General features: G+C 41.6%; 1 protein-coding gene across 1 annotated transcript in view; it reads right to left on the bottom strand.

The window, feature by feature from the left end:
• SLC16A10 (solute carrier family 16 (aromatic amino acid transporter), member 10) overlaps positions 1–27,191 on the bottom strand; it is a gene marked incomplete at its 5' end in the record, with an annotated part of 147,066 nt that overhangs the window by 3,304 nt on the left and 116,571 nt on the right. Inside the window, 2 exons of the mRNA XM_011935096.1 lie at positions 1,676–1,904; positions 13,829–13,972. Coding sequence (XP_011790486.1) covers positions 1,676–1,904; positions 13,829–13,972 — 373 coding nt within the window. The remainder of the gene's footprint in view (positions 1–1,675; positions 1,905–13,828; positions 13,973–27,191) is intronic.

Genomic DNA, 27,191 nt, shown 5'->3' with positions numbered 1-27,191 from the left:
CGGGAGAGAAGAAGGAATGGAGGGTTCTCCTACAGGGAGACCATGACCTTTTGAACTTAAACTGTGTTTGGTCTGCTCAGTAGTAACTCTGCTTGCTTGATTCATGACTAGGAATGCAGTTCAGGATATGAGAATGCATTGAGCTAAACCTTCACTGAGCATCTCATGTGCCAAACACAGATGACAGTACATACATTTACATTTTATCATATTTATATTGCATCTTCTAATACTAATTGACACAGGCACCCAAGTAATACTGAACATGAGACATCTTTATAGTATCATTCAGAGAATTTCTAGAGGTGGAATTCACATGAGATAGAATTAACCATTTGAAAGTGAACAATTCAGTGGCATTTAGCACATGCACAATGTTGTGCACCCACCGCTTCTATTCCAAAATATTTTCATCGTGCCAAAAGGACACTTCATCCCAATTAAGTAGTTACTTCCCAATCCTCTTTCTCTCTAGCCCCTGGCAATCACCCATCTGTTTTCTATCTGTATTTATTTACCTATTTTGGACATTTCACATGAAATAAATCATACGATATACAACCTTTTAGAGTGAGACAGGGTCTCACTCTGTCACCCAGGCTGGAGTGCAGTGGTGCTCTCACGGCTCTGCAGACTTGATCTCCCAGGCGCAAGAGATCCTCTCACCTCCACCTCTGGAGTAGGTGGGATTACACTACTATTAGTATGTGCCACCACGCCAGGCTAATTTTTTTTATTTTTAGTAGAGACAAGGTCTTACTATGTTGCCCAAGCTAGTCTAGAACTCCTGAGCTCAAATGATCCTCCTGCCTTGGCCTCTCAAAGTGCTGGGATTACAGGTGTGAGCCACCATGCCCAGCTATGTCACCTTCTATGTCTGGCTTCTTTCACTTAGTATAATGTTCTTGAGGTCCATTCACCTGGTAGCATCAGTTCCGTACCTTACTCCTTTTTATGGCTGAATAATATTGCACTGTAGATATTCCACATTTTGCTTACCCAATTAGCTATTTACAGGCATTTAGGTTTTTTCTATTATGTTATTTTTCATCAACTACTCCTCAGGAGGATGTACGATCTCTTACCAAAAGCTGACATATTTAGAAATCTTCCAGAATCTTCATCTCTCTCTTTTTTTTTTTTTAATAGGGTTTTGCCCAGGCTGGGGTACAGTGGTATGATCACAGCTCACTGCAGCCTTGACCTCTGGGCTCAAGCAATCCTCCCACCTCAGCCTCCTGTGCATCTGGGACTGCAGATGCATGCCACCATGCTTGGCTAATGCTTTTATTTTTTATTTTTTGTAGAGATAGTATCTCACTATGTTGCCCAGGCTGGTCTCAAGCTCCTGAGCTCAGGTGATCTTCCCGCCTCAGCCTCCCAGAGTGCTGCTATTGCAGGTGTGAGTCACTGCGCCTGGCCCACTGTTACATATTTTATTCAGTGGTTTAGCTGCCACTAAGGACAAGAGGGACTTTTCAGCAAACTTTTTCGACATACCGTTTATAGCTAGTCTTATTAAAAATGTTACCGGTTACCGGTAAGGCACACATGAAAGCAAAAGACCAGTAATCAATAACCTGTAATACGTTTTACATATAAGTGAGACTCAATTAAGACCTGAAGTAGAAAATACTATGAATTAATATAATTACTGGAGAATCATTATATTTACCTGCAATGGGTGGGCCAACAGTCATGGGTATAGACATAAATCCGAGCAGAAATCCAATTGCTTGGGAGACATCCTGGGCACCAACCAACTCAAAGGCTATGGGAGCCATAATGGAAATGAAGCATCCATCGAAGAGACCCATGACGAGACACACAGCAATGAGGGCCCCAAAGATGCTACACAGAGGAATCATCATGGACATCAGACCAATGAAGAAAAAGGAGAGTACCTAGGACGGACACCACAATGTCAGCTCCACTCACAGGAAGTGAATGTCACAATTACCATGCAACATGCTTAGGACTTCTAAGTCATTACTGGTTCCCCTTTTTCCCCCCTGCCACTGCCCCATTCACTTTGATTTTGCATACCTAATCAACTCCTATAATCATCTCCTTCGAGTTCCCCTAGCACTTTCTTAATATTTCCACTAAGGGACAAGAAGAAAATAACTTTTTGTTTTGAGCCGGAGTCTCTCTCTGTTGCCCAGGCTAGAGTCCAGTGGTGTGATCTCAGCTCATTATAACCTCCACTTTCCAGATTCAAGCAATTCTTCTGCCTTAGCCTCCTGAGTAGCTGGGACTACAGGCAAGCACCACCACATCTGGTTAATTTTTGTATTTTTAGTAGAGACGGGGCTTCACCATGTTGGCCAGGCTGGTCTTGAACTCCTGACCTCAAGTGATCTGCCTGCCTCAGCCTCCCAAAGTGCTGGGATTATAGGCATGAGCCACATCGCCCAGCCAAAAATGACTTTTTATATATTTACTTTCCCTCCCAGCCTGCAAACCCCTTGAAGTCAGAATCTGTACCAAAAAAAAAAAAAAAAAAATCATCTTTGGACTAGATATTATGAAGTTTAAGGATCCTGTATCTGGTCAGTGCTCCATCAGCTCAAATTCATTAAACACTTGATTTTTTTTTAACCTTTAAAACTATATATACTTCACTGACAGACATTATAAATTTAAGCACCCCAGAGTTAATGCTTATTATACTTATTTTGAGCCATTGAACACTTTCATTTCAGTGTTAGGGTAGTTAATAGAATCGAACACTTGATTTTACCTAGTATTTGGTACGCACTGTGCTATGTACTAGAGATTTCAACAATGAGTAAGACTCCATTCCTATCCTTGGGTTATGGAAAGATGGACATTTAAATACGTAAGTGCAAGTGAAGTGTTTACATGCTGCTGTAGTTATATATTCAAAGTATGATGGGTACAAAAAAGGAGGAAACAGTTAATTTAATAACTTTTTAAAGGCACAGAACGTTTTAAAACTGAACAATTCACTAGTCAGCAGAAAAAAATGTTTTTAAAAGCATTAGGTTTTTTAAAAGTATGCATATAATAGCAACTATCATTTATTTAGTGTTTACTAAGTGCCAAGCACTGTTGTAAGCTTTACATTGATTATCTCACTGGTGATCCTCCTAACAACTTTATGAGGTGGTTACTAATGTTATCTCTGATGAAGATAGCGATGCTGGGAGAGGTTAAGTAATGTGCCCAAAGCACAGAAGATGGAGCCATCCCGGAACCCATGGTCCACGTGGGCAGCAGCAGGCCGTCAACAGAACTGTGCCTGGAAAGTGCCCTCCAATAACAGTGAGGAAGGAGAGACCAGATAAAGCAGCTGTATGCATCACTGTCTTCATCGGTTCTGTTTCTCCATAGACCTACAGAAGCCGGAGGTTAGCAGTACGCCTCGGGGCAGCCACTCACAATCTGAGGGTCTCTGAAGGTGCAGAGCGTGAGTTCTGGGTGGAATTCAGGAGTGTTGGTTTTCACAACTTTAACACAAGTGGTCTACTGACATCAAAATAGGAAACATGCTCTTGAAAAATGTTTCATATTGGGTTAGTTCTTTTTGACACCATCATATCATACAGTTCGGTACATTTTTTTCTTCAATCACTAAAATATGGTCTTATGGTAAAATTATGATTAGTTTAAGAATATGAGTTGGGCGACCGGACCTGTAATCCCAGCACTTTGGGAGGCCGAGGTGGGCGGATCAGGAGGTCAGGAGCTCAAGACCATCCTGGCTAACACGGTGAAACCCCGTCTCTACTAAAAATACAAAAAAAACCCCAAAAAAAGTTAGCCGGGCGTGGTGGCGGGCGCCTGTAGTCCCAGCTACTCAGGAGGCTGAGGCAGGAGAATGGCGTGAACCCAGGAAGCGGAGCTTGCAGTGAACTGAGATCACGCCACTGCACTCCAGCCTGGGCGACAGCGAGACTCCATCTCAAAAAAAAAAAAAAAAAAAAAAGAAAAAGAAAAGAATACCAGTTGACCATTTGAAAAATAAGCCTACCACTTCACACTAGCATTTCTAAAGAACAAAATCTCCCATTCTCCTGACTTTTATTTGCCAGTTAAATATCCTTTTCTCCAATGCAACTTCCATGACAGCACAAGCATAATTTCTTAGCAGTGAGTAACTGCTGGCCCTACAGCCTGGCAGGTTGGAAAGAACTAGGCCTCAGAGGGACACTATCAGATTCTAAGCTCTCTCTGACCTTGAGCAAGTAAAAAGACTTCCTGATACTTCCCATTTATTGAGACAAAAAGAGATCTAAAGATAAATCAAAATGTAGAAAGGGGTTTGAAATTAACAAGTAGGTCAAGATTTAAGTAGTCGTTTGTATTGAAAATCTCAGTGGATAAACCCCAATTTTTTATTTTTTATTTTTGAAACAGGTCTTACTTTGTTACCCAGGCTGGAATGCAGTGGTGCGATCACAGCTCACTGCAGCCTCAACCTCCTGGACTCCAAGTGATCCTCCCACTTCAGTCTCCCAAGTCGCTGGGATATGCCATTATGCCCGGCTAATTTTTTATTTTTTGTAGAGATGGGGTCTTACTATGTTGCCCAGGCCATTCTTGAACTCCTGGGCTCAAACAAACTACTTGCTTTGGTCTCCCAAAGTGCTGGGATTACAGGCGTGAACCACTGCATCCAACCCTAATATTCTTAACAATAGAAACATCTTTATTCTATGTACAAACATAAAAGGAGATAAACATGGAAAGTTACTTAAATCTTAGAAACATACCTATAATCACAAACTCCAGAGAATCTAGAATAAAACTTTAGGATGGTACGGGGCCAGATTCAATGGATTTAATTGTTAAAACTATAGACCAAACTTTCCCAACCATGCCACTGTAATTATACAAGGTTTTCAGGAATATATATTTTTTCTTTTAATGTGCCTCATATTTTTTTTCTATTTTGGTCAGTACATATTTCCTTTCTTTTTCCTCTAACACCAGTACCACTTGCCAACAACTTTCTTTAAAGATAAGAAAACCAGTTCTGTAGAATTTTATACTTAGTGAATGTTAGAAGCCTAGTACAATACTTGGCTTTGTTAACTTTTCAACTTTGTTAAGTGCTTATGTTGTTTTAGAACAATATGTAACATGATTCCTGGAACTTGGCCTCTTCACATTTTTGTTCTTTGGTCAGTTTTGTAAAAAATTATTCAAGTAAAAGTTTCCAACTTATTGCTATATATTTTGAGCATACTATTTCTTTCTTTTTTTTTTTTTGAGACGGAGTCCTTGCTCTGTGGCCCAGGCTGGAGTGCAGTGGCGTGATCTCGGCTAACTGCAAGCTCTGCTTCCCGGTTCACGCAATTCTCCTACCTCAGCCTCCCAAGTAGCTGGGACCACAGGCGCCCGCCATCACGCCTGGCTAATTTTTTGTATTTTTAGTAGAGACGGGGTTTCACTGTATTAGCCAGGATGGTCTCGATCTCCTGACCTCGTGATCCACCTGCCTCGGCCTCCCAAAGTGCTGGGATTACAGGCATTGAGCTACCGTGCCCAGCCTGAGCCTATTATTTCTTAATACTTTCCCTGACTGCAAGTCATCCTTTTCTCCATTCAAGTTATATTAAGTTATATTCTTATTAAAATTAGACAATGATTTACATAGTTATTTAAATGTAAAAATTTTTCATTTTCCTGTAAGACTTGTGTTTATAGAAATCTACACATCTATTCTTTAAGTACTTCTCAGAAAAATACTTGGCTTCCTTCACCTTATTTGTAGCTACCATAGTGATGCTCTTTCCCAGCAGATGTTAATACGCAGAATCTGGCTAAATGTGGAGGTAAGTAGATGAAGCTGGTGAGAACACATGTATTCCTTACATGCAGGGATGCCTGGGCTGCAAGGAGCACATGCCGACGTTTGGCAGACTACACACATAGCAGGTTCAGGGCTTCATCACTCCCCAGAATGAATACTGATCCAGGTATCAAATACTGATCTGATGATGCTGGGACTCAGTGTGAAAGATGAATACACTTAGTATTACATACAATCTTTTAAAACTTGCTCTCAAACACAGCAGCTCTGGTTAGATTCGAATAAGGGATTCACAGGCTCCTTATTTTCTCCTAAGCTCTGGCACTGACACTTAATAAGCCAGTGACAGTTTAGATGTCTATACTGCTTTTGTTTTCTTTAAGGAATGATATCACAAATATATAAATACATTTTATAATATCACAGGCTATAGAAGAATTAACCTTCTATGAGTTAGTGTATGTACATGAGAACAAAAGATTCCTTTTGCTCTTACCTTTCCCATTTCTATCAAGGAGAGCATTGCTGGAGAAATGTCAGTTTAGGTTTTGCTTAAGAATATTAAGTGTAGCTCAAGAGGAAACAATGAGCTGCACCTGACTAAGAGAAGGCATCTTGGAGGTGGACATATAATTGACATTCCTAAAGTTTAGTCAATATAAAGTTTCCAGACTTTCAGAGCCTTTGGCTGGGTACCCAGGACAGAAAACAGTTGGCAACAGAGTTCTGTTGGCCCACCAAAAACTAAAGGAAAATGTCAGGCCATACAGCAGGTGGCTGGATTCTTCTGAAGCACACAGAGGCCGGGGTCACTTCAAAGTGCTTCACAGGGAGTCTGTCAACCTTCTCCATGGCACATGGTTACTCTCATTCCTGCCTGATGGAGAAATGGGCATTTGATATGTTCACACTCCACGCCACAGTCTAGATGAGACTGAGCACAGAGCCTCTGATCATTTGCTTAGGCTGGGAAATTGTTAAGTATTTGGATATTACTTTGGAAATAGCTTACATTCGGTAAAGTATATACCCTCATCCCAAGATATCTTTAGGTGAATGTAAAACGCTAAAAAGGAAAATGGAGCAACACTGATCCAGGTCATTCTACCTGAACTGGAAGAGGAAGCTTACGCAGACTGATGGATAGGAAAGTCATTAATATTTCTAGATTACAAAAGTAACTCATGAATATATTTTTTAAAATTCAAACCTTAGAGAAATGTACACAGTAATATATGAAAGTCTTCCTACAACCTCTTCTCACCCTCAACCCATGCGCATTCACCTCCTCAGGAATCAACACTTCACAGTTGGGTTTGCATCCTTCAGAGCGTTCCTGTGCACGTGTGTGTGTCGTCTGGGTTGTCTGCTTTATGTGCATGGACATGATGTCCATGCTTCAATACGTCCATGTCACAGAGAAATATGACACAATGGAAAAGTGATCTAAATTCCAAGTTTTCAATTCTTTCATACAAAGTTTTAATTTTCAAACCTTTGAAATATTCTCACCCTTCCAAAACACTTACATATTACATTAAAGACACAAATCTGTAGTAATTTAATGGTGACTAGAAACACAGGCCTGTAAGGTTAAGAAAATAGGAAAAAGATACCACGATACACGTAGCCTCTCCTGTCCCAATAAAGTATATACTCTGGGAACTTTTGCCAAGCTTTTCTTTAACCATTATTATTCTATGTAATGCATTTCAATCATCTCTTCTGGCAGGAACAGTAGACTTGACTCAGCATTTATTTTTTATTTTTATTTTTTGGAGACAAAGTCTTACTCTGCCATCCAGATTGGTGTGCAGTGGCATGATCACAGCTCACTGCAGCCTCAACCTCCCCAGCTCAAGCAATCTTCCCATCTCAATCTCCCAATAGCTGGGACTACAGGTGCAGGCCACCATGTCCAGCTAATTTTTTAAGTTTTTGTAGAGATAAGGTCTCACTATGTTGCCCAGGCTGGTCTTGCATTCCTGGGGTCAAGAGATCCTTCTGCCTTGGCCTCCCAAAGTGCTGGGATTATAGGCATAAGCTACTGTAACCAATCACTCAATATTTAGAATTATTAGGTTGAAAATACCTGGGACCCAGGACCTTGATGGAAGTTTAAATTCAGAACTCTTAAGCAAAACTGTGAGATAAATTCCTAAATTCTTTGTTACCTATAAGCAAAGACTCTAATTCAGAATTAACTTGGGTCTCCTTTCTTGAGACCTATTCCAAATCAGGATCTGCTTTCAGTATTTAATAGAATATTAAAACATAACAAATGCAAGGATTTATTAATCATCCAGTCTGGGCTAGGCACTTTATATAACCTGCCACCAAGAATCCTCACCACATCCCTCTGTTGGTTCTCAGGTTGGTGGTAGAACTGGGGTGAACTGGTGTCTCACTCCAGAGCCTGTGCTCTTGGGCTCAGCAGCCTCCTAGACTGGGGATTACCATGATCTGAAACTAGACCATGTGGAAGGGCTGTGAAGTGTGTCTGTCACCAGTGTTCCAGGCCTGGCTGCTACTCAGAACTGGCTTCCAGAGGACAAGGAGGGAAGAGCTGTCACAGCCCCATGAGGTTGAAAGATGAAAGCAGGGAGCAGGTGTGTCTGAGAAAACACATCACCAATGAACGGAAAGAAGGTAAGCCCAAGAGCATTCCAAGCCTTAAAGGATGGGCCAAAAGGCAGACAGCCAGGGACAGAGAAAGAGGAATAAACAAATAGGCAGAGCTGGAGCCGAGAAAAGTCAAGAATCAAAAACCACACTGTGTGTTTGGGAAGTTGGGGCAGGGAAGCCAGGAAAAAGGAGAGAGAGAGAGGTAGTGAATAAGGGAACGAGTCCAGCATCCTGCATGGGTTAGGCCTGTGCTGTGTCCTGTGCCACTGTGTTTACAAGGTGGAGTCCATGGGTGGCTCCTCTCAGCCACAGGACACACTGAAGGGCTTTCTTTCTCCTTCCCAGGCTTGTTTGAAATGCAGCTGTCACACCTGTGACTCAGCAGGTACTACTGGCTGCCACAAACGATGCTCTACATTTGGATGAAAAAAATTAGATACGGCCTAACAGAAGCCAGATTGTGGCTAAACTTTCATCTGAAGTGAAATATTTGACCCCCAATACTAACTTTTCTTTTTTTTTTTTTTTGAGACGGAGTTTCACTCTGTCGCCCAGGCTGGAGTGCAGTGGCCGGATCTCAGCTCACTGCAAGCTCCGCCTCCCGGGTTCACGCCATTCTCCTGCCTCAGCCTCCCGAGTAGCTGGGACTACAGGCGCCCACCACCTTGCCCAGCTAGTTTTTTTGTATTTTTTTAGTAGAGATGGGGTTTCACCGTATTAGCCCCAATACTAACTTTTAACTTACTGCTGTGTAAATGCAGACCAACATGGGACAAGTTAGGAAAGGCTATATTTTCTTTTGTAAATTACTGGAAACACTCAGGTATTAATATGTGCTCCAAAAATGTTACAGATAATCTGTCTGCCCTATCTAGGGTAGGAGGACATTCAAAAATTGTTTTGGAATAAAATGCTGATATATAAAATATATCATGAGTTTATCTATTACAGCACCATAGTCCATCATCTCTCACCTGGACCCTGAATTAATTGATCTCCCACCAGGTCTTCCTCCCCTCTTGCACTCTCGTTTCCCTCCCTGCAATCCACCTCCACACACAGAACAACCACAGTGACTTTAAAAACATAAAATCAGACCTATGTCCTCCAACAAAGGTCCACTACTCTTTTTTTTTTTTTTTTTTTTTTTTTTTTGGTCTCACTCTGTCACCCAGGCTGGAGTGCAGTGGTGCGATCTTGGCTCACTGCAACCTCTGCCTCCTAGATTCAAGCGATTCTGCTGCCTCAGCCTCCCCAGCAGCTGGGACTACAGGCGTGTGCCGCCAAGCCCGGCTAATTTTTTGTAATTATAGTAGAGACGAGGTTTCACTGTGTTTCGATCTCCTGACCTCGTGATCCACCAGCCTTGGCCTCCCAAAGTGCTGGGATTACAGGTGTGAACCACCAGGGCTGGCCAAAATCCACCACTCTTAAAGCAAAGTCTCTTCATCTTTGCCTTCAAGGCTCTGTCCAATCTGACCCACTCTAACTTTCCAGTCTCTTCCCATGCCACTTTCCCGTCTTCTTGGGTTTCCAAACACATGCGGCTTCTTCCTTCCTCAGTCTTGCTTTAGGAACTCAGGGACCATGTCTGTCTTGTTTGCATCACCCTAACGGCATCTGAGCTGGTGCCTGGGGCACGGGAGGCACCGAACTTTTTGAATGAATGAAAGCTGAAAGTCTGTAGTGCAACAAATGTCCATTAGAGGGCTCCCTTGACACTAGAGAACAAAACTAAATGTTAGATGAGGATGTCCACAGTGAGGTATTGACAAAGTGATCATGATACCATAAATACATTTTTAAAAGCAGCACATTACCAACTCTCTTCACTTCCTTCCCGCTGTGTGACCAGACTGTCCTGCGACTGCCTGGATCTCTATACACACAGACATCCATGATGAGGTAGCCTTTCTGTTCCTCCGTGTTCACATCTCTAAGTGGAAATAACAATGGTACCTCCTCTCTTAAAGGGCTGGGACAAGGATCAATGAGATAATGCATGCAGAGCCCTTAGTTCATTGTCTGGCACATGAAAATCCTCCATAAATGGTTGACTGTTATTACTTCACGTCAATTAATGGAAGTTAACTTTATCTGTAATGCCTTTTCCAATCATTTTCCTGTGTCCAAATTTCACCTCTTTTTCAAGGCCCTGCTCAAACACTGCCTTTCACGTATAATATAATTAGACAGGCTTAATCCCCAAATCCTAAGGTCCCCCTTGTGGCTCACCTTTACCTTCCTTCCACAGCCAAGCATTTGGACAAAGTTGTCTATATTTCCATTTGTTCAGATGATCATGATCAATTTTCTGCACCTGCACCTGCCATCTACTGAAACCATTCTCTGTAAGGTCACTCATAGCCTCCCTGTTCTAAATTCAATGAAAACCTTTCGGCCTCTTTGTCACTAGCTACTGACACTGCTGACCAGTCCTGCCCCTAGAAACACTCTCGTCCCTGTTTTACCCCCTGCCTATCTAGCCACGCCGTTTCTGTCTCCCTAGTCCTCCACTTACTTCATGCAGCCCATGAATGCCAAACTCACAGGCCTCTTAACCCACAGGCCTCTTATCCAGACTCTTCTATGAGCTCTAAACTCAACTTGGCTTTCCTACAGGCATCACAGACTTCACATGGCAAAAACAAACTCATCACTGGGGCAAGGGCAGGTAGGTTGGGTGAAAAAAATTTTTTTAATTTAAAAAACCCAATTCATCATCATACTTAGATCGACTGCATATTGATCTTGATAAGATGGAAAAATCATCTACTCCATTACCTGAGCCACAAATCTCAGATCCAACCTAAGTGGCTTCATCAAATTTTCATTCTCTATGTCCCTAGCTTATTCCATTTCATCTCTGTGTCTCTGCCTTGGTTCTTCCTGCCTAGATGCCTAGATTACTTTAAAATAGTTTCCAACTAGTTCCTGGACCTCCACTCTTTTTTTCTAAATTTTAGAGACATGGTGTCACTCTGTTGCCTAGGCTGGAGTACAGTGGCATGACCATACTCCCCTGTAACCTCAAAGTCCTAGGCTCAAAGTCCTCCCAGCTCAGCCTCCTGCGTAGCTAAGACTATAGGCATGTGCCACCATGCCTGGCTAACTTAAAAAAAATTTTTTTTCTTATAGAGATGAGATCTCACTATGATTCCAGGATTGTCTCAAACTGGCCTCAAGTGATCCTCCTGCTTCAGCCTCCTAAAGTGTTGACATTATGGTCATGAGCCACCATGCCTGGCCTTTTTTAAAAATAGCTTTATTGAGATATAATTCATATTCTATGAAATTCACCCACTTAAAGTGTACACTTCAGTGAGTTTCATCACTATCTAATTTTATAACATTTTCATTACCCTACAAAGAAACCCAGTAGCAGTTACTCCCCATTCCCTCCTTTCCCTAGCCCCTACAACCACAAATCTACCTTCTTTCTCTATGGAAAGAGACAGAGATTCCTATTCTGGACACTTCATATAAATGGAATCATTCAGTATGTGGCCTTTTGTGACTATCTCAACTCTTGTCCCCTCCTCCACTCCATTCCACTCTTCACAGTTACCAGATTGATTTGTTTTTGTTTTGTTTTCTGAGATGGAGTCTTGCTCTGTCACCCAGTTGGGAGTACAGTGGCACAATCTCAGCTCACTGTAACCTCTGCCTCTCAGGCTCAAGTGATTCTCCTGCTTCAGCCTGCTGAGTAGCTGGGATTACAGGAATGTGCCACCATGCCTGGATAATTTTTGTATTTTTAGTAGAGATGGGGTTTTACCATGTCTAATCTCAAACTCCTGGCCTCAGGTGATCTACCTGCCTCAGCCTCCCAAAGTGTTGGGATTGCAGGCATGAGCCACCACACACAGCCGAAATTGATCTTTATAAAACACAACTCAGGCTGAGCATCGCTCACACCTGTAACCCCAGCACTTTAGGAGGCTGAAGTGGGTGGATCGTTTGAGTTCAGGAGTTCAAGACCAGCCTGGACAACACAGCGAAACCCTGTTACTACCAAAAAAAAAAAAAAAAAAAAATACGAAAATTAGCCAGGCATGGTGGCATGCACCTGTAGTCCCAGTTACTCAGGAGTTTGAGGTGGGAGGATTGCTGGAGCCTGGGAGGTCGAGGTTGCAGTGAGCTGTGATGGCACCACTGCACTCCAGCCTGGGAAACAGAGTGACACCTTGCCTCAAAAAAAAAAAACACCAACCCCCGCCGCCCCAACTTATGTCACTCTCTGGCTTAAAATCCTTTAATAGCTCCTGGTAGGTTGCAGGATAGTGCTCATGTACATAACGGCCCTTCCCAAGCTGCTTCCTGTCCATCCCCCCAACCAATCCAACCACTATTCTCCCTTTATTCCATTCAAACATTCGTTTCCCAGATATAACATCCCATGTCACACCTCCACAGCTTTCCCATGTGTTTGTCTTTGTTCGGAGCATGCTTCGCTGTCTTCCTTATCTACATACTTGGTCCTCACTTCTCAACTCTACTCAGACCTCGCTAGTGACTCAGATGCATGGTGCCTATGTTGCCATGGCACCCATCTAGCAAACCCATTTTTAAAGCTGCAACACCGCTTTATCTTCTCCCATGAGACCATTAGATCCTAGCTGAGGGCACAGACCACGTGTCACTTAAGTCTTCAGCATTTAGTTAAATGTGTGACGTCAAGGACTCACTTCAATACCTGTGTGTGTTGATTGTCAGTAATGATCTTGGAACTAGCATTTGTTTATGCTCACCCCACAAACACAGGAGGCAATTTGCAGTAAAGAAGCTCAAAAGTCACACACACAACCAAATTTCCTAAGACATGCAAAGGGCACAGGATCTGCACATGACTATGAGAACTACACCAAAAACATTCTTCATAGAAAAAGCAACGGACGAAAACCATTCTGGTTTGGTGGAGTTCCATGACAAAACAAAGAAATTGTTTCATTACCAATTTTTCATGTTTAAAACCCAAACTAATAACTGACTCTGTCCTTGAAAAACTGCCTAAAGAAGTTATATTGTAGAAAATATTTCTCATTTTTATAGAAGAATTTAAGCCACTTTGGGAGGCCGAGGCGGGCAGATCACCTGAGGTTGGGAGTTCGAGACCAGCCTGACCGACATGGAGAAATCCCATCTCTACTAAAAAATACAAAACTTAGCCTGGTGTCGTGGCGCATGCCTGTAATCCCAGCTACTTGGGAGGCTGAGGCAGGAGAATCCCTTAAACCCAGGAGGTGGAGGTTGCGGAGAGCTGAGATTGCACCATTGTACTCCAGCCTGGGCAACAAGAGCGAAACTCCATCGCAAAAAGAAAAAGAAGAAGATAAAAAATAATGTAAGCATGTAAGTACATTTAATGAGCCATCGGGTGATGAGAGTATTTTCTGATAGGTGAAAAGTGTAAAAAAGTACCTGTAGGTAAACCTTCTTCACACCAGGCACATAATCTGCAATCCGGCCAAAGAGCAGTCGTCCAACTCCTGAAGTGATGCCAATGCACATGAGAACAACCTCCTTATTTTTTTCATCTTGAAATCTTTCATTTACATGTTTCATCTGTAGGCCAAAGAGAAAGAAACCACACTAAATATGGTAGAAAAACTTGGCAAGTTTGAGGCTTTGCATCAAATGCATTTGCTTCTCTGCAGTGTTATGGGCTCTCAACTTTTTCCAAATTCGATATTTATGAAATTTGTCCTGTGATAATTTTTCATGAAAACATATGAAAAAAATTTAACATGTTTTAGTTTTCATTTTAAAAAGCATTTTTATGGCCGGGCACGATGGCTCATGCCTGTAATCCTAGCACTTTGGGAGGCCGAGGTGGGTGGATCACCTGAGGTCAGGAGTTCGAGACCAGCCTGGCCAAACATGGTGAAACCTCATCTCTACAAAAAATTCAAAAATTAGCCAGGCGTGGTGGCACACGCCTGTAATCTCAGCTACTTGGGAGGCTGAGACAGGAGAATCGCTTGAACCCAGGAGGCGGAGGTTGCCGTGAACTGATTGCACAACTGGACTCCAGCCTGGGCGACAGAGTCCAAAAAAAAAAAAAAAGAGCATTTTTATAAGAGTTTTTATTTTTCAACAAAGGGTTAGAAGCATACAGTTATAAGCTATACTGAGCCATTAGCTAAAGGAAGAGAACAGACATTTGAACATACCTATTCTCTCAAGGTCACCCAAGGACCCATTATATTATCTGCTCCCTAAGAGACAGTTCAAGGGTCAATTCTGAAATTGTGTTTCTTCTAGGAGGACCTGAACCAAACTGACACCCCCGAAATGAGTTATAACAGAGCGTCCAGAATGAAAGCATAAGGTTCTCTACCTGTAAAGTTGCCTATTTGTGTAGCATTAGAACAGATAAAAATGCAGGGGCAGCTTAACAGAGTAGTTAAAAGATAAACCACTGGAGAGGCAGACTGCTTGCCTTCAAGTCCTGGTTCTGTTCTTATCAGCCTTGTGGCTTTGAGTAAGTTCTTAACCTCTAGGGTTTCAGTTTATTTGTCTGTAAGATGGAAATTGGAGTAGTACCTACTGCAGAAATTGGTTGTGAGGATTAAATGTCTGTGTAAAGAGCTTAAAACAGTGTTTGGCACACAGTTAATAGCAATCAGATATTAATTTTAGCCTTCTTTTTTTCAAAGGACCTTTCTCCTCCATGTACAGTGTACATATAACAGAGACTACAGTGACCTGTGGGCCATAGATAACCAGTGAGCATATTTTGTTTGACGTTTCCATAATGCCCGACAATCACCATCCCCCACACCACACATGGGTCTCAGTTCTGGAAATCTGCAGGCAAATAATTTCCCACCAAATACAACTACCCATATAGTGCCCATGTGGCAGTGAAGAGCCTTCCTGGAAGACATCTCTTCAAAACCCTTCTCATTTTGCATTTTAAAAGCCCGTTTATGTATCCCAACACCATCTCCTTTTTCTCTTCTCTTTCAAAACTACTATTAACTGTTTTCCCTAACTTCTGTGTTTTCATACTGGTCCAGAATAATCCTCCTAAATATGGCTTTAATCTCATCAATTCCTTATTAAAAGGCGGCCCACTGCCTACATTTACACTCTTTAGTTGGTATTCAAAGCCTTCCATAATCTGTTGCTAATCCATCTTTGTACCTTTATTACCTATTGATCTTTGACTCAGAAGTAGAAAATTCATCTGACTTATAAGCCTGGGTTAAACAAAACAAAACAGTAGAAAATTAAATGTCTAAGGGCCCAGCGAAATAACACAAAAAAGTAAAACATGTTCATTGGAGAGAAAGGACATATATTTCAGTCGATTATTATCATATAGGTCTATCAATGTTGCCAAATCTACCTCTAGGATCCCCTTAATTTAAAAGAAAAGTCAGAAATCCGGATTTTGTGTGGAAATGTTGGCACCTAAATTTAAATTTAGGACACTGTGTGATCCAGCTCTACAAAAGTCACACAAAGCACATCTGCAAACTGCATTAGGCCTGCTTTGATCTCAGCCCTAATCCCATCTGGCCCAGTAGGACAGGTTTATTCACAATGTCACTTAAACATGCCAACATGTTCTTACCCATCTACATTTCTGCTGCCTCTTCTACCCTCTTCAACTTTCTAACTTCTTGTTATTGCCAAAAGTTTTCATTTGGCACCTGAGGTATTCCGTGTTCCTACCCAGCCCTGTTAGTGTCTCTACACATTCTCCTAAGCAGACACTTCATGTAAAATTAGACATATCCACTCCTGTTTCAAAGGCACCTCAAAGTCAACAGGCCCCATGCTGAACTCAACTCACCCTCACAAATTGCCTGCCCCCCATTTCAGTTAATACACTACTATTAGCCCAACTACCCATGGCAGAAACTGACAGCTACCCTAGATTATTCCCTTTCCCTCTTCAAATCCGAGTCACCACTGAATCCTGATGATTTACTTTCTAAATCTCTCAGACTTGCTTCCTTGGGCCCACGTTCCTCATGGTATTTTAGTTCCGTTCTTATCACTCCTCACCCGGACCACTACAGCAGCCTTCTAACATGCTTCTTGCTTGAGCCCTCACTACTAAGTCTCTCCCCTCTAACCTATGTTCCCTGAGAACACCAGGTTAGGTTCAAAATGAACCTGTCTCAAACAAACAAAAATAAGAGACATTATTTAGTATTCATAAAAGACTGAATCTACCAGGCATCTTTTTTTATGAAACGAAGAACACCTGTCTGTCAAATGGCTATTATTCCTTATTAGTGGTTCCTTTCCCCCCTGCTCTACTTTGTAATCCTTAAAAGCAATAATAAGGTGAAATGTTTGAGGTATTTTGAAAGAAGATAAATTGGGTAAATTCAAATTATGCTTAGGTGGGAACTTAGGTCTTCAACTAGAAGGGGCATTATTTATTTATTTATTTGAGATGGAGTTTTGCCCTGTCGCCCAGGCTGGAGTGCAGTGGTGCAGTCTCAGCTCACTGCAACCTCCACCTCCCCGGTTCAAGCGATTCTCCTGCCTCAGCCTCCAGAGTAGCTGGGATTACAGGTGTGCACCACCACGCCCAGCTAATTTTTGTATTTTTAGTAGAGATGAAGTTTCACCATGTTGGCCAGGCTGGTCTCAAACTCCTGACCTCAAGTGATCTGCCTGCTTCGGCCTCCTAAAGTGCTGGGATTACAGGCATGAGCCACCACGCTGAGCCTAGAAGGGGCATTATTTAACTGAATTTTGTTACTGTCATGATTATTTAAATAAAGCAAGAACTTCAGCTTCTAATACTCCCTCCCTATTCCCACCAAAATCTGCAAACTAAAAAAGTTTCTTTGGTCAGTATGTGAGGGAATCTGGGGATGCTGGATCTCTGGATCCTTTCTCACTGAGGCAGTAGTTACCCAAGAGGTCTGGTACGTTCTACTTGTACTCTGGGCCGTCCATGACTGCTGCTGTTTTATAAATTTCTGCCCATCTGTCATCCTCTGGAGACTGGCATGCCCTTTAGTTCAGCAGAAAGTGAGTACAGGACAAAAGGGATATTTCTAACAAAGAGTTGTAGAGATATGGAAATGTTGAGGAGATCTTTTCATACTTAATCTATTTTTTAAACCAATTCAAAGCTTATACTAGAGGCCACTGTCTACACAGGGGATAATATTATGTTGTAGAGCAGTTGTTTAAAGTTAACTTTAAAGATAAGTTAGACTTTATCTAAATGTATTAAGTGTCAGGAATTCATCTTTTTTTTTTTTTTTTGATGGAGTCTCACTCTGTCGCCCAGGCTGGAGTGCAGTGGTGTGATCTCGGCTCACTGCAACCTCTGGCTTCCGGTTCAAGCGATTCTCCTGCCTCAGCCTCCTGAGTAGCTAGGATTACAGGTGCCCACCACCAAGTCTGGCTTATTTTTGTATTTTTAGTAGAGACGGGGTTTCACCACGTTGGTCAGGCTGGTCTCAAACTCCTGACCTCGTGAAACACCTGCCTCGGCCTCCCAAAGTGCTGGGATTACAGGCGTGAGCCACTGCACCTGGCCAGGGATTCATCTTTTATTTATGTTCTTAAACATCTGTTTAATTCTGGGTTGCACACTTGCAGGGGATTAACAAAACCCTGCTAATTGACATCTTCAACACTGACTGTGTCTGAAACATTTTTTCTTTTTGAGACAGAGTTTCACTCTGTTGCCCAGGCTGGAGTACCCTGGCGCAATCACAGCTCACTGCAGCCTCAACCTCCTGGGCTTAAGCAATCCTTAGCCTCCTGAGTAGCTGGGACCACAGGTATATGCCACCACACCCAGCTAATTTTTAAATCATTTTTGTAGAGACATGGTCCTGTTATGTTGTCCAGGCTGGTCTCAAACTGCTGGGCTTAAGCAATCCTCCACCCTTGCCCTCCCAAAAGTGCTGGAATTACAGGCATGAACCATCACACCCGACCCTGGGTAACTGTTTCTGACCAGCCAACTGAAGGCAGGTTCCTCTCCCTTCACTAGAGCCCACGGACAGATTCTGTTTTTTGAGAGGTCTCAGGCAGTAGCCCAAGAAAGTGATCATCTCACTGGAATGGCCTCAGCCCTGGCCTCTCTCCTCTCCACCTCTCTTACAGGGGAGCCACAGTGTAAGATATTTGGAGACATCAGATGGTGTTCTGGTGAAGAAGCTAAGGCAGAGTCCTCTAGCTCTCAGATATCAACCACAGAGGAAGTTAAATGGGTGGCCACAGTACAAAAGCAGCTCCAATAAAGCCGATGAACATGCATTAGAAACTCAAGCTTCTCCTCACCAAATGGCTTCATGATAGAAGAATGCCCAACAGAAGGGAACCCCAAATCACTTTATTTACAGAAACCTGTGAGGTGCAGTGGTGGTACACATCTGCAAAGCAAGCATGCCATTGATCAAAAAGGTCCAATAATTACCGACTGTACTGTTTTCTAAGATTGTGTAATTTGGCCATGCCTTGATGGTCATTATCTTCCTCCTTTTAAGGGGGTACTTTTTGTTTAATGTCTTTCATGTAAGGGTTATGGAATTTATTAAATAAATGTGATAAAATACTGGTGCACAAAAGTTAGACTATATATCTTTGGGGAGTCATAGTTTAAAAAGAAGGGGGATTACTGGAGACTCTTCAAACAAAAGTTACTTTATTTCTGACAGAGGACTTGGAGTAACAGCTGACTGACAACTACAAAGTGCTAACAAAGGCCGTATACAGAGGCCAGGAAAGCAGGGCCAAAACAGGCCCAGGGGAGGAGTGGAGACTGTGGGACTAAAATAATGACAACTGTCTTCTAGGCAGAACTGAACAAAGCCCTCCACCCCCACCCAATAGTTATCATCCACTGCTGTTGCAGTTAACTATGCTCTTTGGGAGATAAGATTTCAGTCACCCAGTCATCATCTGTATTCGTTTATAATTATTTTGATTCATCTCTGTCCTTCCTCATCAGATACACATCATCAAACTGAAAAGAGGTGGACAATAGCTAGGCCTGTACATTCATTTTATGTCTAGGAGAATAAACTCTTTGGGGGAGGGAGGGAATCCGTATGTTTTACATTTACATGGTACATCAAAACATGGGATAATAAATCCTACATAATATTTACAGCAATTATGGAATTCAAACTGATTCTTTTAACTTCCTACTTTCCAATACGGACACTAAGTTCAAAGCACTTTTACTCACTGCTGTTCATACCAGAGATTGGCAGCTTCAGCTTGTTGCCTCTCATTTACTGCATTTTGGAGTAATTCTAAGAAAATATCCATCCAACATTTGAAAAGCTATTCCGTAACTCTAGAAGACCATTCTGCCTAAATACACTTTTTTGAAAGGTAAACTCAAAAAGCCTGGGCTCTTTAAAAAATAGATGTACATTCGAAAGGGAATAGAAAGCCTGCAAGAGTGGGTTAATGGATAATCTGAGTTTGTTACAAATCACAACTTAACACTACCCTTTGACTTAAAAGTGGGATTAACAGAAATCTTCTGCATGAAATGAGACAGTTTGTTTTGTTTTTTTCTTTCTTTTTTAAATGACTGTGTTTCCTCTGGCTGTGTTTTTGCTAGAGGAAGTAAATTAAAACAAGTGGGGCACTCCTTTAGGAAGTTCTGCATGAGCACTGCACACCAGCAAGCCGAGCGAGGTGATTAAAGGTGGAAGAAAACTAACTCCATAGATTTGAGTACATAAAATTAATCCCTTTACACCAGAAAACACTAAAATAAAACTTTATGGCCACTGACAGATACTCATTGATTAGACTAGCCCCAAAATGTCATCTTAGCTTCTTTAATCTGATCCACTGTGCCTTGAGACTAAGGTATCTCTAAGATGTGCTTGAAAGGAAAAATTTCTTTGCTTGCCAACATGTTTAAGGACTGACATCTTTTGGCAGCCCAGTGTCTATTTTTTAATGATATTTCTGTTGTGGCTAAACTGTGGTGCAGGTACCTGCTCCCTCCTCAGCAGCTGACCAGGTGGAGAGCAGACCTTTGGCCTAACAGGACTGTAGGAGGCATGGGTGGTTGGTTCTGTTTGTTTTTTTAAACAGCTGATCTTTCCATTTCATTAAGATGGGTTTCCATGGTGTAGATAATCACGCATATCTACTGTTAAGACATGAAAAAGTACTGTTTCTGTAGTGCAGATTATTTAATAGCCACCAAAGGGCAGAAGAAAAAAAAAAGTTCAGAAGGAAGAGATGGCTAATGGTTTAAAGAACCTAATTTTGAAAAAATTTCTAACTCTAAAAATTCTTTAAAAGCCTTTGTTATTTCTACTTGTTTTTTTTAAAACAATTTTCCCTGGATTACAAACAAAACATATAAACAGTCCACCTATGACATAGCATCATTTAGATAAGATCAAGATTTAGTAAAATGTCCTAGAGGAATTACCAACCAAAACTGAGTTGTATTTAGATGCCAGTTTAAATAACCCTGCATTTTAGAAGTTTAAAGTAGATTTCATCTTAAAATAGAAAATAAATCACTAGGATTTTTAGGTAACTTGAAATTATTTAGTGGCTCTAAATAATTTCTGTGCCAGATATTTCACAAGTTATCAAAAATTGTTTTGTTCCTTCCTGAACAATGAAAGATTTAGTCTGTTAGCTTATTTAAATTTTTATTAATTCCACCTACATTCGATTTTTTTTTTTTTTTTTTTTTTTGAGATTGCTTTTCAGCCTTGTTGCCCAGGCTGGAGTGCAATGGTGTGATCTCGGCTCACTGCAACCTCTGCCTCCTGGATTCAAGCGATTCTCCTGCGTCAGTCTCCCATTTAACTGGGATTACAGGTGTCCGCCACCACACCTAGCTAATTTTGTATTTTTAGTAGAAACAGGATTTCACCATGTTGCCCAGGCTGGTCTCGAACTCCTGACCTCAGGTGATCTGCCCACCTCAGCCTCCCAAAGCGCTGGGACTACTGATGTAAGCCACCACACCCAGCCTAAATTCAAATTTGATTCGGAAGTTTCTTTTTTGAAGTTTCATTTTTGGCACACCAGACTTACCACTCTCTCAGATCCTTGGTTCCTGGCAAGTTTGAATGAACACAACAGACTGTGTCTATGCTGGTCATCAAGATGGCTCCTGAGGGCTCAGCCATGGTTGGCAGCCTATCTGCACGACTGACTGACTCCAGTACTTTGGTAGAGCACTTTGAAGATAAAAAGTGGTTGCAAAGCCTCTGTAGATGTGGACTCCTGTTTGTGATTTGTGCTCCTTTGAGGTATCATGTACTTCCATGTTTTACATTTATTTAAAAACAAGAAAAGGGGACATGCTTTTTAAACTTATTCTTGGGTTGATCTGGTGATAAAGTCACCTATCGGCTAAATGTGCATGCAAATGAACAGGTAGGTGTGGGTTATGGAGTCTCCAATCAATAGTGGAATTACAGTCATGTGCTACTTAATCACATTTCTGATCAAAGATGAACCACATATACAACAGCAATTCCGTAAGATTATAATCCTGTACTTTCACGGTACCTCTTCTATGTTTAGATACACAAATACCATGTGTTACAACTGCCTACAGCATTCAGCACAGTAACATGCTGTACAGGTTTGTAGCCCAGGAGCAATAGGCTATACCTATGCCATATAGCCTAGGTATGTAGTGACTACACCATGTAGGTTAGTCTAAGTACATTCTCTGATGTTTGCACAACAATGAAACTGCCTAAGGATGCATTTCTCAGAACATATCCTCATTGTTAAGAGATGCATGACTGTACATGAATTTGGAAAAACAGTCCAAAGTGAACAAATGCACCCAACAAAAGGCTAGTTGAAATGGTATAAAATTTCAGAAGTTTAATATAGGCTTCTTTATCTTTTTTAGATGGAGCCTCGCTCTATTGCCCAGACGAGTGCAGGGGCAGAATCTCAGTTCACTGCAACCTCCACCTGCGGGTTCAAGAGTGCTTCCTGTCTCAGCCTCCCAAGTAGCTGGGATTACAGGCGTGTGCCACCATGTCTAGGTAGTTTTTGTATTTTTAGTAGAGATGGGGTTTCACCATCTTGCCCATGCTGATCTCAAACTCCTGACCTCAAGTGATCTGCCTGCCTCAGCCTCTCAAAGTGCTGCGATTACAGGTGTGAGCCACCATGCCTGGCTTAAGATAGGCTTCTGCCATGGTTTGAATGTTTGTCCCTTCCATATCTCATGTTGAAATGTGATTCCCAACGTTAGAGGTGGGACCTGGCGGGAGGTGACTGGATTTTGGAGGTGGATCTATCACGAGTGGCTTAGCACCATTCCCTTGATGATAAATCGCTTGAGTTCAACAGAGATTGGGTTAAGAGTGTGGCAGCTCCCCACTCATCAAGTGACCTGCTGCTCCCACTCTGCTTTTGCCATGAGTAAAAGCTCCCTGAGACCTCACCAGAAACTGAGCAGATGCTGGGGCCATGCTTCCTATACAGCCTGCAGAATCGTGAACCAATGAAACCTCTTTTCTTTATAAATCATCCAGCCTTGGGTATTTCTTTATAGGAACACAAGAACCTAATACAGCTTCTTTTTAAAACAGAAAAGGATACATTCAGAAAGCATTATTTAAATCACTGGGATCTGAGGTAACCTGATAACTTATTTAATGACCTTGGCAGTAGTGTCAATAAGCAAGTATTTTGTAAATTCACAAAAAATTGGTTCTACCTTATTCTGTTGGTTATTGAAATTTTAACTTAGTTTAAGATTTGGCCGGGCACGGTGGCTCAAGCTTGTAATCCCAGCACTTTGGGAGGCCGAGATGGGTGGATCACGAGGTCAGGAGATCGAGACCATCCTGGCTAACACAGGCTGAGGCAGGAGAATGGCGTGAACCCAGGAGGCGGAGCTTGCAGTGAGCTGAGATCCGGCCACTGCACTCCAGCCCGGGCGACAGAGCGAGACTCCGTCAAAAAAAAAAAAAAAAAGATTTGATTTTAGAAAGAAACAAATAAATTAGGCCATTAGTTCTTATTCAGCTTCCTAATTTTTCCCTTAATTCTGAAGTGAAGAAAAATGGATCCTTCCATGAAAATTCTACCTTCTAACCTCTCTTCACTAAGATTTAGGCTAATGATGTTGGCTAAAGTGCTATTTGCAAAGTCTCCTATATATCTTTCTCTTTCCCTCAGTCTTTGGAAGGCATAGTGTTCGGTCTTTTTTATTAATCCTAAGAGCCATCTAATTGCTGGCTCAAATTTGCATCCATAAATCTAATTTGTTTTTACCAGAATGAAGATTAAAATTTGTTGAGTAGGCCTAGATCAGCTTTCCTTCCACTGTTATCATTTCCACATACTTCTGATATTGTCTATCCCAACTGTTCCTTTTCTTATTCTTATTTCAGAGTTCTGTCGTGGGGGTTGGGGAAATGAAATTAACATTAGTCTCTTTGTATCCATTGGGAACTGAACCCACACCTCCTCGGATACCCCTATCTATGGATGCTCAAGTCCCTGATATAAAATGGTATAGTATTTGCATGTAACCTATGTATATCCTCTTGTATACTTTAATCTCTAGATGACTTATAATAACCAATACCATGTAAATGCTATGTAATTAGTTATCTGCATTTTTATATTTCAATGCTCTACACAGAAAAACTTCTCTAACTATGATCCCCAGAAATGGTCCCTGAAAGTATAGTCTCCTGTTGTTGTTGTTGTTGTTGTTGTTTGTAGAGATGTGGTCTCGTCGTGTTACCCAGGCTGATCTCGAACTCCTGAGCACAAGCAATCCTCCCACCTTGGCCTCTCAAAGTTCCAGGATACAGGCATAAGCCACTGAGCTCAGCCTGTATTTTGTTTTTAATCTGTGTTCTTTTTTATTGTTTTTGTTTTGAGATGGGGTCTCGCTGTTGCCTAGGCTGGAGTGCAGTGATATGATCACGGCTCACTGCCACCTCACCCTCCCAAGTAACTGGGACCATGGGCACATGCCACTATACTCAGCTAATTTTTTATTTATTTATTTTTATTTTTATTTTTTTGAGAAGGAGTCTCGCTCTGTCACCCAGGCTGCAGTGCAGGGGTGGGATCTTGGCTCACTGCAACCTCTGCTTCCTAGGTTCAAGAAATTTTCCCTGCCTCAGCCTCCTGAGTAGCTGGGACTACAGGCAGCTGCCATCATGCCTGGCTAATTTTTGTATTTTTAGTACAGACAGGGTTTTGCCATGTTGGCCAGTCTGGTCTCGAACTCCTGACCTCAGGTGATCTGCCTGCCTCGGCCTCCCAAAGTGCTGGAATGCTCAGCTAATTTTTTATGTTTTTGTAGAGATGGCATCTCACTATGCTGCCCAGGCCAGTGTTATTTTTATTGTTTGTTTCCCCCCAAATATTTTCAATCCATGGTTGGTTGAATCCAAGGATGTGGAATCTTGGTTATAGAGGACTGCTTATATTTTAAATATGTTTAGTTTTGTCTGGTAATTATACAGTGTTCAGGAAGAAAAGGACCACACCTTGGTAGGAGGACAGATAAGAAAGTGGAAAGCCTGTATACTCTGGATGAAGGCAGCCTACAGAGCCGAGAGAAAACTTCTTTGGACAGGGAATCAGATGGCCTTGGCATGGTAGTGAAAGAAATGTCTTTGGAGTCAAATTATGAACTCTACTCCTTATTAAGGCTAAAATCTGGGGCATCAGTTTCCCAGTCTCAAATACTACACATTGGTTCACAATTTGGTTCACAATTTAGGCAGCAACACCTCATTAGGGTTGTTTTGGAAATGTGTGGGGACTATTTTTATCTTTCTGATATACTTTCGCCCAAGCAGTAACTTTTCTTACTTTTTAATTTTTTATTGTGATAAATTCCTATCTCATAAAATTTGCCATTTTCACCAGTTTAAGTGTACTATATTAGGTACATTTACATTGTTGTACAACTGTCACCACCATTCTGCTCCAGAACTTTTTCATTTTCTCAAGCTGAAACTCTTCACCCATTAAATAACTCCTCATTTCCCCCTCCCCTTGGAGACCACCATACAACTTTCAGTATTTATGAATGTGACTTCCCTGGGTACTGCATCTAAGCGGAACCATACAGTATTTGTGCTTTTGTGCCCGGAGTATTTCACTTGGTGTAGTGTCCTCATGGTTCATCCCTGTGGTAGCACGTATCCCAAGCATTATCTTGCTTCTTTTATTTCTCCTTACTGTAAACAGTGGGACATTACTGAGGTTTAAAGACATTATGTATATAGGTAGGTTTTCTTTCCTTTTTCTAAAATCAAAGACAAGGCCTGGAATATAGAGGTCTTCTTATCTAGGGATTTTATTTTGGGAGAGAAAAGGAGGCACTGAGCAGGACACTGCTTTGGGTACGTTACAGGGTTGCTGTGAAGGTGAAAGGGATGCAGAGTTGAGAAAGTGCCACACAAGGAAGCGGGGATGGTGGGGACATGAGGTGATTCCTAATCCTGGGCAATTCTGACTCCATAATTCAGAACAGCTCTGAGGGCTCAAGAGTCTAGCAAGGAAATACCTGGCAGAAAAAGCAATTAATGCTTGAGGGGTCAACAGGGAGCTAAGAATTGTCCTCTGAGAAAATGCTGAAAAGGACAGGGTCAGGAGCTGAAAAGTCCCTGAGAGAGCTCCTGAGGAGTAAGGAGCACATAAAAGAAAACGTGTTCACAGAAGCAGAGATAACAAGTTGGGACAGGGACACTTGGTTTATTATTGAGGATATTATAATGCTTCATAAATTCAATCATCAATATGTGGCAGCATTCTAAATCCCACGGATATGTGTGTGGGTCAAGAGGGGCGTGGGCATCTGTTAACCTGCTTGTTGGGTGCTGTTCACACTCAGACACCCCATTCTTCTGGAAGCAGCAGCTGGGAGAAGGCACAAAGCACAGGGCATTATTTTACTCCAGCAAGACTGACTATACCTCTTGGCATCCACTTCCATACCTTTAAGTTATTTCACATTGAAACTAGTCAAGATAATTATAAAATCACTTTTATTTCTATGAAGGTTTAAACCTCACCCTGTCATTAACTACATGTGTGTGACCTGAGAAAGTCTCTTAACTAACTCTTCTCCCTGCAAGATGGAGATAAAACTGTTCTCACCTTATTATACATTGAAGAACAAAGAAAAAAAGCACTTGAAGAACATAAAGTGCTATTAGAATGTAAAGTAGTCATGAGCAGAGAAATTAGTAGACCTTGCACTCTACCAGCCTATAAACTTAGCCAGCCTATAAACTCAACCTGAAATCAGTTAAAAAAAAACAAAAACAAAAACAAAAGAAAAGATAGAGTGCCAGGCACACGGTAGAGGCTGGGGCTAGAGCAATGAAGAGAAGACGCTCTCCCTACCCTTGTGGAATGTTCAGTCTGCCTTACCCATTTCTTCCTTAGCATTTCCTGAGGTGTTAGGACACTTCCCACACAAAACTCCCCAATGTACTAATGTATTTTGTAGATAAATCCACAGTTTTCACCAGCCTTTCCCATACTTACATAGACTATATTACCCAATATAAGGGCCTAACAAAAAATACACTACTGCTGTTTTTCAACTTAAGCTAAAATTAGATATTTTCAAATGTTTGTGGGTTTATTTCTCCCTCACAAATTTAAAATATTTTAGAAGTTTGGGGCCTACATTACAGGGATAATTTCCACCCCTGAGAAATCCATGAATCATTTCTTAAAACTACTATTCAATTATCTATAAATATTTATTTTTGGCTAAGTATAATTTGGAACACAGGACAAACTTGGTCTACCTTACTATAAGCAGCAGCTTTGTTTTAGTTTAATT

This window comes from Colobus angolensis, unplaced genomic scaffold, assembly GCF_000951035.1.
Source record: "Colobus angolensis palliatus isolate OR3802 unplaced genomic scaffold, Cang.pa_1.0 Scaffold14, whole genome shotgun sequence".
In the NCBI taxonomy this organism is placed as follows: domain Eukaryota; kingdom Metazoa; phylum Chordata; class Mammalia; order Primates; family Cercopithecidae; genus Colobus; species Colobus angolensis.
This window is presented reverse-complemented; position numbering and strand designations above follow the sequence as displayed.